This window comes from Odocoileus virginianus, chromosome 33 (genome assembly GCF_023699985.2).
Source record: "Odocoileus virginianus isolate 20LAN1187 ecotype Illinois chromosome 33, Ovbor_1.2, whole genome shotgun sequence".
NCBI lineage: Eukaryota > Metazoa > Chordata > Mammalia > Artiodactyla > Cervidae > Odocoileus > Odocoileus virginianus.
In genome coordinates this window covers 24615189-24627802 of record NC_069706.1, presented here as the reverse complement: position 1 = coordinate 24627802, position 12614 = coordinate 24615189, and the positions used below count along the sequence as shown (strand labels likewise).

At 45.3% G+C, this 12614-nt stretch overlaps 1 protein-coding gene across 3 annotated transcripts in view; it reads left to right on the top strand.

Annotated features, from left to right (window-relative positions):
• Positions 1 to 12614, top strand: part of XPO6 (exportin 6) — a 111385-nt gene that overhangs the window by 71461 nt on the left and 27310 nt on the right. For 2 of the 3 annotated variants that reach the window (XM_020907928.2, XM_070461129.1), the window contains 4 exons: positions 2333 to 2441; positions 3863 to 3955; positions 5126 to 5195; positions 11900 to 12059. In XM_020907928.2, the coding sequence (XP_020763587.1) occupies positions 2333 to 2441; positions 3863 to 3955; positions 5126 to 5195; positions 11900 to 12059 (432 nt within the window). The remainder of the gene's footprint in view (positions 1 to 2332; positions 2442 to 3862; positions 3956 to 5125; positions 5196 to 11899; positions 12060 to 12614) is intronic. The other variant, XM_020907929.2, reaches the window with a different exon arrangement.

Genomic DNA, 12614 nt, shown 5'->3' with positions numbered 1-12614 from the left:
TCTTTAGACTGTATCTACAGTCTCAGTACAGGGGTTGTAACTCTTAGACTGAATGAACTGAACTTGGTCTTGGTATTGGGTGCCTCTTGGCTTTAATTGTTTTGTTGTCTTGGCACTCCCCATATGAGATTAGGTGATTGATAAGTTAGAGTCCTGTCAGGAAAACAGAAATTACACTTATTTAAGAGTTCAATGTAGGAAATTGCTTAAACACGTTTTAGAGGAGTGGAAAGCAAAAAGGAAACACTGAGACAACACATGATAACTACAGGAAGCAGTTTCATCCCTAGGGTTAGGGGTACAACGGAAAGGTGTCGGGGTCACTGACAATCAGAGAGACGGCCTCCATGCAGCTAGAGGTCAGATCTCTGAGGAGAGGGAATCACCCAGTTGCCACAGCTCAGAAGAGGGACCCCAGGGAGATAGGACTTATTCCTTTGAGGAGAGGTTGTGACCTGGCTCCTGTTGGCACCTCAGAGAGAGGGTGTGATGGGGCTGGCTTTGGGAAGTGTGGAACCTGAAAGCTGAAACCTATTATTACTGTTGTTACTGCCTGGGGACCACTGTTGGGGTGACACTGCCAGGACAGCAAGCCCACAGGAAGAAAGGGGTCCCTTTGCCTTTCAGTTTTCCTCTAGTGTTTGATAGAGTCCAGCAAGCAGAGATGAAATGTGCTGTGTGCAGTCTCAGTCCCCGCATCACAGAGTGTGGAGAGAGGACTGGTGCTGGGAGCTGAACCACTGGGGTGGGTGCTTTGCCCTGTGAGTGGGTCTAGCCCTGAACTTCTCGTAGAAACATTTCAGGAAATGTTTAAGGCAAATGTTTAGGCCACATGATTTGTTCTTGAAAATTAATGGTTTGTTGGCCCTTGTGGTAGCAACTATTATATATAACTTTGGTGCTAAGTTAGATTCTTACACATGTGGGAAATATCCAAGCCTCGGGCTCCAAATGTTTCTTTGAGAAATTATTTTTAGACAGATCAAGGGGTCAGGGTTTCCCTAGACTTTTTCCATGTCTTCTTTTAGGCTTTAAGTGTTCTTAAAAGTTGACTAAAATTGAGGTTTTGGGGAATGGGTAGAGCAGGCTCAAAGCCTGTTGGTGGTTTCTGTGTCGAGAGAAGAACATGAGGTGTTGACTCAGGGAGCCCTGGGTTCAAACCAGCTAGCTTTGTGACCTTGGGCAGTTGATTTAACTTCTCTTAACTATAATTTCCTCATCAGAAAAGTATCAGTAATACCACCTACCTCTCACAGTTGTTGACAGGATTGAATCATTGGGTTCCCTGGTGGTCTGGTACTTAGGATTCTGGGCTTTCACTGCCATGGCCTGAGTTTAATTCCTGCTCAGGGAACTGAGATCCCACGAGCCATGTGGTGCAGCTCCCCTCTCCCCACCAAATCAAATCATTGAGTTAATTGATACTTATATATAGTACTTATAATCCTCAGGGCAACCACTGAGAAAAAAAACTTTAAAATATATGGTAAAAGAAATGGCAAGGGAATTAAAATAGTACACCCAAAAAATCTATTTAACACAAAAGGAAGCAGTCCTAGTGGAAATAAGGAATAAAAGATAAAACATAGAGAAAACAGCGAAATGGCAGAAGTCAGTCCTTTCTTATTGGTAATTACATTAAATTTAAAGGCTTAACTTCTCTAGTTAAAAAGCAAAGATTGGCAGAATGGACTAAAAATACATGATCTGACTACATGTTGTTTACAAGAGACCGACTTGAATTTTAAAGGCACAAATAGGTTTAAAGTAAAAAGATAGGAAAATATATTCCATGCCAACAATAACCAAAATAAAGCTGGGGTAACTACACTGTGTGTGGGGGGGATATTCTTAGTCACTCATTCGTGTCCAGCTCTTTGTGACCCTTTGGGGTGTAGCCCACCAGGCTCCTCTGTCTGTGGGATTTTTCAGGCGAGAATACTGGAGTGGGTTGCTATTGCTTCTTTTAGGTGATCTTCCCTACTTAGGTATTGAACCCATGTTCTGTGTCTCCTGCATTGTAGACAGATTGTTTACCTACTGACTATATACTAAGTTAGACAGAATAGACTTTTAAGACAAAAATTGGTACCAGAGACAAAGGATATTATACAAGAAGGTGCCTGGAACATAGCTGAATAAGTCACACCCCTGCTCCTGTCCCACTGTCACATTACACTTGCCAAACCATAAACTAAGTTTAGTTTAGATGCTTCTTGTGTGCAGTAATCTAGTGTAGACACCAATTCCCTTCAGAATGTGGGGGGCCTTTTTGAAATCCTAGGCTAAAAGCCTGCTTTCTCCTGATGTTGCATTTCTCCCTGCCACATAGGTACGAAGACGCCCTAGTCCTCTTGCTGACGGAGGTGTTGAATCGAATCCAGTTCAGATACAACCAGGCCCAGCTGGAGGAGTTGGATGATGAGACTCTGGATGACGATGTAAGCAGCACAGCCTTGTTGGCCTTCATCCTTGTCACGCTGTGGTATGAATGGAAATGGGGACTTGGAACCCATAGCTCTTTGCTCTGGAGACCGTCTTGAAGCCAGAACAGTCTTATGGTTTGAGTTACTCATTTGATAGTTGTATTCTGCTGGTCAATTTGGTTTTATGAACTGTAAAAACGTTTTACAGGCATTTACCTGTATGGACTAGAGACGTAAGTAAAGAAGCCGTACATACAGTGAAAAGTGGTTTAGTAAGAACTCGGCATCCCACCTATTTTTCCTTGCCTTGCATCCACACTCTGGGCAACAAATATAAGCTAGCTGGATACTGGTAGAGATAGTTAGAGATACTTAAATGATAAGGCTAGAGTGAAAGGACATCTCTTTTGACTATATTTTATTAATATAAACTGATATCTCTTAAAATCAACCTTGAGTTTATTGACGCTGGCCTGCCCCACATTGGTAAGAAAAGTGTCTTTAAGGATACAATTCCAGTGTTCCTTTTTCTTAACCACCATGCATTTAAACTTTTTCAAGTCACTGTCATGGCTCTCAGAATAGCAGCCACTGTGCTGTGGTTAAGACCTTGAGGGTAGCCATATCTGGGTTAGAAACAGCCTTGTGCTTGGAACCAGATGGCCTAGATTTGACTGTGCAGCCTTGAGTACGAAGAAGGTAGCAGTCTGGTCACTGAATTTCTCTGAGGTTTAGTTTCCACATTTCCAGAAGGGGAAGGGTATGTCTGAACCGACCTCTGTTGACAGTCAGGTGAGGGCAGCACACATGGACACAGCGGCCGTGTGCCTGGTGGACGGTAGGTGCTTGGCAGCACTTGCTAGACTTCAGCTTCACTTCCTGTTACCCGTTTGATATAAGCCAGTGCATCTCATAGTTTATCCTGAGTAGGAGTCACTGTGAGACAGCTTGTTAAGCAGACTTTGATTCAGGAAGTGTGTGTGTGGGGGGGTGGGGAGGCAGCAGGGCACAGAATTTGCATTTCTGACAACCCCCCACCCTGGAGATGCCGATGCTGCCTGTTCATCAACCATACTTTGTGTAGCCGGTTATATAAGCTCAGGAACGGGCTGTCTCAGAAGGTAATGAATGACAGATTCCTATAGCTGGGATAATGGAAAGGGGACTTGAGCATTTATTTCACCAGTCACTTTTTAAAATCTCTTATTCCTATGACAGGGAGAAAAGTAGGTCATTCTATGTGGATCATTTACTTTTTGAGGAACCAGCTTCTTATGACATTAATTCATTGGATCAAAAAAATTTTTTTTAGCTTGGCCTTTTTAAAGTACCAAATAACCTGGTTTACTGTTTCTTCACATACTTATGTCTGAGAGTGGGTTTGAGGTGGAGGGCAGGCTGGCAGGAGAGCTGATCCTTCTGTGTTTGCCCGGCAGCAGCAGACAGAGTGGCAGCGGTACTTACGCCAGAGCCTGGAGGTAGTGGCCAAAGTGATGGAGCTCCTTCCCACCCATGCCTTCTCTACACTGGTAACTCACCATCTGGGGGTTGCGGGGAACGGAGGGCCTGATTATCTCCCTGCATATAGCATGGCGGGGTAGGCTTCTGTGCTCACCAGTCTTACAAAATGTATATATTTTAAACAATAATAATTATGATAACCCACCCTTGAATTTAATGTGTTTAACATGTCCTCCCAGTATTTTAAAATGAGCTTTTGGAAGTTCTGTTTTTCTTTCCTAAACTCTTGGGCATAATATAAATTTTACTGATGCCTTTATTCTTTTACCAGTGGCTTACAAGTGGGCAAGCCAAGTGGAAGATTTATTTATAAAAATTATACTGTTGGGAAAAAAAATTATACTGTTGGAAAGTTAGCCTTCGTAAAACTCAAAAAACTCTTGGCAGATTATTTGCTGGGCACTTTCTATGTTTATGTGAACATAGAATCCTTAAGTCATAAGGACTGATTTCATTCACTAAGTGATACTTACTATTTGAAGGAGTTTCATTAAGTCCACTTCTCCTCTAAAGGCAGGATAATTTATTGAGGTCAGGTTTGCATTGCACGGCCCAGCCGTGTCTCATGTTCTCTTACAGAGACTGCCATTTTATTTTGCCATCTACCTTTCATGGGGACCTGTCATATTAACGTCTTAATTTTATCTTAATGGGGAGTTAGCAGCTTTAGGAAGAAAAGATAGAGCTCTGATTATGAAGGTCCTGTCTGCTAAATGAGTAAGGCAAACTGACTCCAAATAATTTGGCTGTTTCTTCACTCTATCATGCACTTTAATAAGGCATAACTGCTTTTTTTCAAGGGCAGGATTTCCCTTGGACTTGAATGAGGGAGGCGGGTCTTGTCTCAGAGCTCTAAAAAGTGTAGATCATTTGGGGGCTTGATATCCTCATTTAAGGACATAATTGTCATAATAATCATAGTGCTTTGTTTAGAAAAGTATGGAACTAGTGCGTTATTTTCTTTCTTATTCCAAATATTAACTGGTGGTTCTAATTGTAGAAGACTCCTTGGGGATGGGAGGTGCTGAGGGGTGCTACCTCTTCTTAGCTGTGTGTAAAGGCTCTGAGAGAAAAGTTTTTTACCCTGCTTCTCCCACTATAGATACTTCTTTCAATGTTTAAATGCTGTTAAAATATGCATTTATGTTTTTTTTAATCTTTTGTTCCTTTGTTTTCAGTTCCCAGTTCTTCAGGACAATTTAGAAGTTTATCTGGGGTTACAGCAGTTTATAGTTACTTCAGGGTCAGGTAAACTGTCTTTTATTTTCTAATTTAATGTTCAGAGAAAAGATTCTGAAAAATCATCCTTCTGGGAGGACTTGAGAGCAGCGCTGCAGCAGACGACCTGGTAGAGCTGATCATGGGTATTGTCAGCTCTCCTGTGTCAATGTTGTTGTGGTTGAGTCGCTCAGTCGTGCCCAACTCTTTGCGACCCTGTGGACTAATACTTAATCACTGCCTTCTTTGTTGTCAGAACATGATTTCTCCACTGCCCCCTCCTCACTGCTTCCTCTCTCTCAATTTCTAAATAGGCAAAAATTAAAAAAAAAAAAGAAAGATTAAAAAGGAACTGTGGGGGAGGTAGAGGATGAGGCTGTGACAGTATATCCCACAGAGGTGTTTCAGTGAGAGAGAAGCTAACTTGGAGTAAAGAAGTAGGGCTTTTTAAAAACCCTGGCAATTAGAATATTTCTCTGTGTCCTTTAAACCAGTTGTTAAGCTAGGGGTAAAAATAGCCTTGGACTTTGCTGGGATGTGTTCTTCCTTCTCTGGCTTTTAGGATCAGGAGGACCTGGGAGCAGCTCTGCAGCAGACGACCTGGTAGAGCTGGTCATGGGGATTGTCAACTCTCTTGGGTTAACGTTGTTGTTGTTTCGTCGCTAAGTCGTGCCCGACTCTTTGTGACCCTGTGAACTACAGCTTGCCAGGTTCCTCTGTCTATGGAATTATCCTGGCAAGACTACTAAAGAGAGTTGCTGTTTCCTTCTCCAGGGGATCTTCCCGACCCAGGGATCAAACCTGTGTCTCTTGTGTCTCCTGCATTGGCAGGCAGATTCTTTACCACTGTGCCACCTGCTCAGCCCTCCTGTGTCAGTGGCTCTGACTGCAGCCATTTGGAGAGGCTTTGGCCTGCTGTTGGCAGGTTTCACCAGCTGGGGTTTTAGGGTTAGCATTTTTGGATTATTTTGTTAATAATAATAGCTTCTGTTTGTAGAAGAGATATTGCATGCCAGGCACCATATTATTTGCTTTTGTTATTTAATTCTCTCAACTCTCCTGTGAGTTGTAAGTACTAATCACGGTTCTCTTGTTTTACAAAAGAGGAAATTCATGTTCAGAGGTGTTAGTTTACCCAAGGTCACATAGCTTGTTGGTGCTAGTCCCAGGAGGGTATACTAGGAAATAATAAAAAGTTGAATTAGCCAAAATCTGATATTCATTCTGCAGCCGAAAGCACCAGGAACGTCGTTCTTGCAAACACATTTGTGCTACAGACACACACACACAGACACACACAAAGACACATAGGAACTTAACAAAGTGCTTACAAACACACTTGTGCTACACACACACACACCCACACACACACACACACCCCCATACACACACACACACACACACACACACACACACACACACACACACACACACACACACACACACACACACACACCCACACACCCATACCCACACACAGTTTTCCTTACAGGAGTTATCCCTAGCCCTGGCCAGCTGCCCCTCTGTTGTATAACTCTGCTTCTTCAGCCTGTCACACGGTTGCCCAGGGTACAACCTAGTGCCTGGATGAGCTTGTTATTTGTGGCAGAGCCTCCCCAAGAGGCTCTTTCCGAGGCTGCCCTTCTTGGTGGCCTGTGACTGCTTGTTTCCATGACTAGGTTAGCTTCTACCATAAACAATCCACTGGGCCTCAGGAGGTTGACGGACGTGGCATGCCCCAACTCTAGACCTTGATTTGTGTAGATTGAGTAAGAACAGCTTCTGTAGAACTTTAAAAAAACTAATTTTCAAAGCAAGCGTGCCTGTATGATACACCGTCAACATTAATGGAAGTCATTGGACTGTGTACAGATGGTGCAGATATTTCCAAAATCTATTCTTGGGGGAAAAATCATGCTGTAATGGACTCTCTCTCAGGGCTTTTGTTCAAATTAGAATATACTCAGGACCTTAAGGTGGCACAGTGGTAAAGAATCCACCCGCTAGTGCAGGAGATGCAGGAGACACACGTTTGATCCCTGGGTTTAGAAGATCCCCTGGAGGGAGGAAGAAATGGCAAGCCACTGCAGTATTCTTGCCCCCAAAATTCCATGGATAGAGGACCCTGGTGGGCTACAGTCCATAGGGTTGTAAAGAGTTGGACTGAGCACACACACAGGATCCTAAAAAAGTTATTCTTGATCTTAAAAATAAAATTGAGCATGTACTCTTTTCCCCCCAGAATAGATACCTAAAGTCAGTAATAGTAGCTGACTTTTTAACATTACATTGAGTCTGTCTTCAGGTGGCAATCTGCAGTGATTGTCAAGTCCTTTTTCTGAGACTTATCCCGTCACGTAGACTTTCTCGTCCGAGAAGGACAGTCTGATCGATTTCTCCCTCAATGAAGTAGGTCTGCTCAGCGCAGCCCATTTACTGGCAGCTTCACCGTGTGCTTGGCTTTTCAGGTCATTTTTAAAGCTCACCCTGAGCACTGATCCTTGGGGCTTACACTCAAGGGGCAGAGCCTCTCAGGCCAGAGAAATACTTATGTCCTGTTTTAAAATGAGCTTTCTTATCCATGATGAAGCAAAAGCCAAGTTTCCAATGCAAAGGCTATTAAGAAATGGAAACTCTGAGTACGATTTGTTCCTTGGTTCCCATGGTCATTTACCCCTCACATAACCTTCATGCTATATTAGTCAGCCTTACTGCCTCTTACCAGAAACCACGTTCTTTTCCCCGATGGGTTAGGGCTCATGCCTTTCATTTGCATTTACCTTCTCCTGGCCTGAATTCTGGAGTGATGGCAGTCTTACTTTTATTTTTTTCCTGGCTACGTTGTGAGGCAGGTGCAATCTTAGCTTCCTGACCAGGATCGAACCCAGACCCCCTGCATCAGGAGCTTGGAGCCTTAGCCATTGGACCCCCAGGGAAGTCCTGGGAGTCTTACTCTTTACTCAGCTTCTGTTGATCCCTCTGCTTCTGCTTCCTTGGTAAAAGCCAAGACAAAACGTGCCGTCACCGTGCGTGCCAGCTGCTGTGCCGCCTCTACGCCGGCAGTCGTCTTTGCCCCGGCTGACTGTCTTTCCCACTGTTTGTGGTCTGCGCCATCCCCTCATCAGTCATGGTGCCCCTGGTGCTGCGCTTGTGTCCTTACATGTCCTGAAGGATCTGTCCTGTAGATATTTGGCTTCTGCCACTCCTCACTGAGATCCACCCTCATTGGGGCAACATTTCTGCTCCAGGCAGTCCCGCTAACTTTTTGTTTAGCTGTGCAGACTTCTTTGCCTAAGAGGTTACTTCGTCTATGATACAGACTTTTAGACTTAAACTCTTGGTTCTGCTTAGGTTCATTTATGACTTGTTTGTTCTCTCAGAGTGGAATACCTTCAGTGCTAATTTTTATATTTTTATTGCCCAGTCTCTCCCCCCCGCCCCCAAAAAGACTGAAATTTTTTTTTGTTTTTTTTAAAAATATGGACCACTTTTAATCTTTATTGAATTTGTTACACAGCTGCTTCTGTTTTATGTTTTGGCTTTTTTTTTTTTTTTTTTTTGGGCCCCAAGTCATGTGGGATCCTAGCTCCGTGACCCGGGATTGAACTGACACCCCCACTTTGGAAGGCAAAGTCTTAACCACTGACCCCTGAGTTACCTTTAACATTAATATGTTTCTTTCCAGGGCAGTGACTTTCCAGTGAGCTGTTTTTTGTTTTTTTTTAATGATCTTTTTTTTTTTTTTTAATGTGGAGCATTTTAAAGTCTTTATTTAATTTATTACAATATTGCTTCTATTTTGTGTTTTGTTTTGTTTTGGAGGGGGTGCTGTGAGGCATGTGGGATATTAGTTCCCCAACCAGGGGTCAAACCCACATCCCTTGTATTGGAAGGTGAAGTCCCTACCACTGAACCACCAGCGAAGTCCTGTGGGCTGTTGTTTGGGTGTGGCTCAGAGGACATCTATTTAGACAGCTGCAGGGTAACATGGTTTATGGAAGATCAGACTTTGGTGTGGCCATGTTTTCTTCTGTCTCTGAAGCCTACATGTCGTAGTGTCCTCACCTGCAGGTTCCATTGTGCGGATATTCTGTGTTGTTGATGGGAGCAAGGAGGGAACTAAGCCTCAGCCAAACAGAGTAGAATGTGGATTGATCTGAACAGCTTTTCACAGTGGGAACTCTGACCTTCCCCCTCAGGTGGAAATGTGGTTACCTTGCATGATTTTGTGGTGATAATAGTATGAGGTTTCCAGGCTGGGGGGCAGGGCTATAGACTGATTTAGGGGTACTTACTGTCTGTGCATTTGACTGCATTGCAGACACATCAGGAAAGAATCAGCTGCCATTTTGATTGTTTTGAACCTTGGATGGCACATAATGTTAAGTTGAACTATATGAATTACTATGGTTCTCTTAGGTCAGAAATGGTCAAATAGCAGCAAATTGCTATGGTTCAAACCAATAGTTCAAAACACACACAGCAGTTCCAGGCTGTTTTTCATTCTAGGTACTGCTTTTTTATCAGAAAAATTAAGGCAGGTTTAAACGAGAGTGATGAGAATGGCCAGGATTCTGGAGAGGGGGTGGGCACAGAAAACAGAAGGGACCAGGCATGTATTTTCAGCCAAGAGAAGATTCGCAAGAATGTGACCCTCCTCTCCACATCTCCCCACAACTGTCATGTGTCAGCAGGCTTAAATTAAGCTTGTTTCTTGTTCTCCCCTCAAAGGGTGGAAGGGCTTCCCCGGTGACTCAGACAATAAATTATCTATCTGCGTTGCAGGAGACTCAGATTTGACCCCTGGGTCAGGAAGATCCCCAGGAGAAGGGAATAGCAACCCACTCCAGTATTCTTGCCTAGAGAATTTAATGGACAGAGATGAGACCAGGGGATGATAGGAGGTCTTATCGGGGAGACCCCTGTGTTTCTGACCAAGCTATCGAAAGGTGGAAGACTCCCTCAGGAGACATCGAGCTCTAGCATTCTACTGAGGGGTCCAGGAAGAGGCTGAGGGGGCAATGCAGGGGACGGCCATGGGCCAGATGTGTGCAGGGATGAGGGGCAGAGGGGAAGAGGGCTGGCCCCATCAGGATGACTTTTAAGCTGTCTTATGACCATCCATGAGGGAAACCTGATTTAGGCTGCTGTTTTGGCTTGGTTATAATAGAGAAACACAGGTTCTTTCCCTTTATGCTGAAAATTAGTACAGTGAAAAAGTTGAAAATGAGTTATCAGGGTAGAGCTGGGTGGGTGATGAGGATGGGTATGTACAGGGAGGGGGAGGGGCCACTGATGAGGAATCAGAACCCATCTTCTGACAGGTTTTAGTTTACCCCGGGCTTCGGTTACATAGCAGTGACCCTGAACATCCATGACGCTCAGAAGGTGTGTACTTGTGGTGCTTCTGTTAACTGGGAGAGGAGTGGACAGAGGCACTGTTCTCCTCACGTGACCATACGTGACCAGAACCACTTCTTGGTTCTGTGTGTGCTGTGGGCTCCTCTGGCTGGCAGTGTGGGGTGCTCACCCTCTTGCTCTGACCCTGGAAGCTGGCCCACCCTTCTTAGCCACCCGTCTGGTGGCCTTGGCTGGGCTGCCTGCAGGCTGAGAATCCTGCCGTTGGGTGTTTCTGTGCCAAGGCTCTGTGCTCCGTGGGGAGTGTTGCAGGGGGGCAGGTGGTTGGGCAGGTCAGGGCTGCTTTGTCACTGGCTCTTTCCTCCACTTGTGTCTTCCTTTCGTCCTCTGGCTCCTTGGGGTGTGACCCACTGTCACAACGCCCTGGCCACAGTGTCCCCCTTTCCAGGCTCCTGTCCTTCTTTCGGGGCTGTCACGAGCTCTGTTCCAGCCTTATCACTTGGAAATCCATGTAGGAGCTGAGGTGTCGAACTTGTTGACTCATCCTCCTGGCTCTTAGGTGTCAGCCTGCCTTCTTCTGTCTACTGTGTTGCCTATCCATGTGTGTGTGCATACTCAGTTGTGTCCGACTCTTTGTGACCACCATGGATTGTAGCCCACCAGGCTTCTCTGTCCATGGGATTTCCCAGGTAAGAATACGGGAGTGGGTTGCTATTTCCTACTCTGGGGGAATCTTCCTAACCCAGGGCTTGAACCCGTGTCTCCATTGGCAGGCGGATTCTTTACCACTGAGCCATCAGGGAAGCCCCGTTACTTAGCCATTGTTGTTCAGTTGCTAAGTTGTGTTTGACTCTTTGTGACCCCATCAACTGCAGCACTCCAGGCTTCCCTGTCCTTTACTATCTCCTGGAGTTTGCTCAAACTCATGTCTACTGAGTCAGTGATGCCATCCCACCATCTTATCCTCTGTCACCCTCTTCTCCTCCTGCCCTCAATCTTTCCCAGCATCAGGGTCTTTTTCAGTGATTTGGCTCTTGGCATCAGGTGACCAAAGTATTGGAGCTTCAGCATCAGTCCTTCCAATGAGTATTCAGGGTTGATGTCCTTTAGGATTGCCTGGTTTGATCTCCTTGCAGTCCAAGGGACTCTTGAGAATCTTTTCCAACACCACAGTTTGAAAGCAACAATTCTTTGATGCTCAGCGTTCTTTATGGTCCAGCTCTTATATTGTACGTGACTACTGGAAAAACCATACCTTTGAGTAGACGGACCTTTCCTTTGAGAATCCCCTGAACCATATGAAAAGGCAGTTATCTGTAGTGGGAATTAGAGCATGTTCTTCCTGTTGAAAAACCACCTGAAGTGTTCTGTTCCAGGACCCAGGCTGAACATCACAGCGGAGAACGACTGCCGGCGCCTGCACTGTTCCCTGAGAGACCTGAGCTCCCTCCTGCAGGCTGTGGGCCGCCTGGCCGAGTACTTCATTGGGGATGTGTTCGCCGCACGCTTCAGCGACGCCCTCACAGTGGTGGAGAGGTGGGTGGGCAGTCACAGCATGGAACTCAACTTCCCTGCTTGTATGAAGGGCTGCGGTGGCCAGGCAGCTCTGCCCTGCGCAGGTGACTCAAGGCTCCACCGCACACGGGGGGTGTGGAGCAGTCACTGCCCTTCTCTGAACTTCATTCAGATCTTGGTAGAATGGAGTGGACGTAGTATCCTGTGGATTTATTGTGAGATTTATATGAGGTAAGGCACTGAACCTGGGGCCTAGTATGTAGCACACGGTAAAGATAAGCTGTGATTTCATGGAAGAGCTTATATTTAAAGACAGCAGTAACGGCAAGAGAAACCAGCTTTGGTCATAAAGAGATGTTAAGACAGCCCGGTTAATAAAAGGACAAACAAGTAGGCATTATGCACTCTTGGCTAGGCAGCCAGATGCCAGAGGGGTCTTTTTCTGGTCCTGTTAGAGTGGGGCTCGTTTTTGCAGTCTTCTTAGGGTCCTCGGGAGTTGAAGCTGGGCAGCTGACCTTACCCCCACTGAGCTCCCATTACTGCTTCTTCCTGGAGGGTCCGTCACGGGCTTTACGG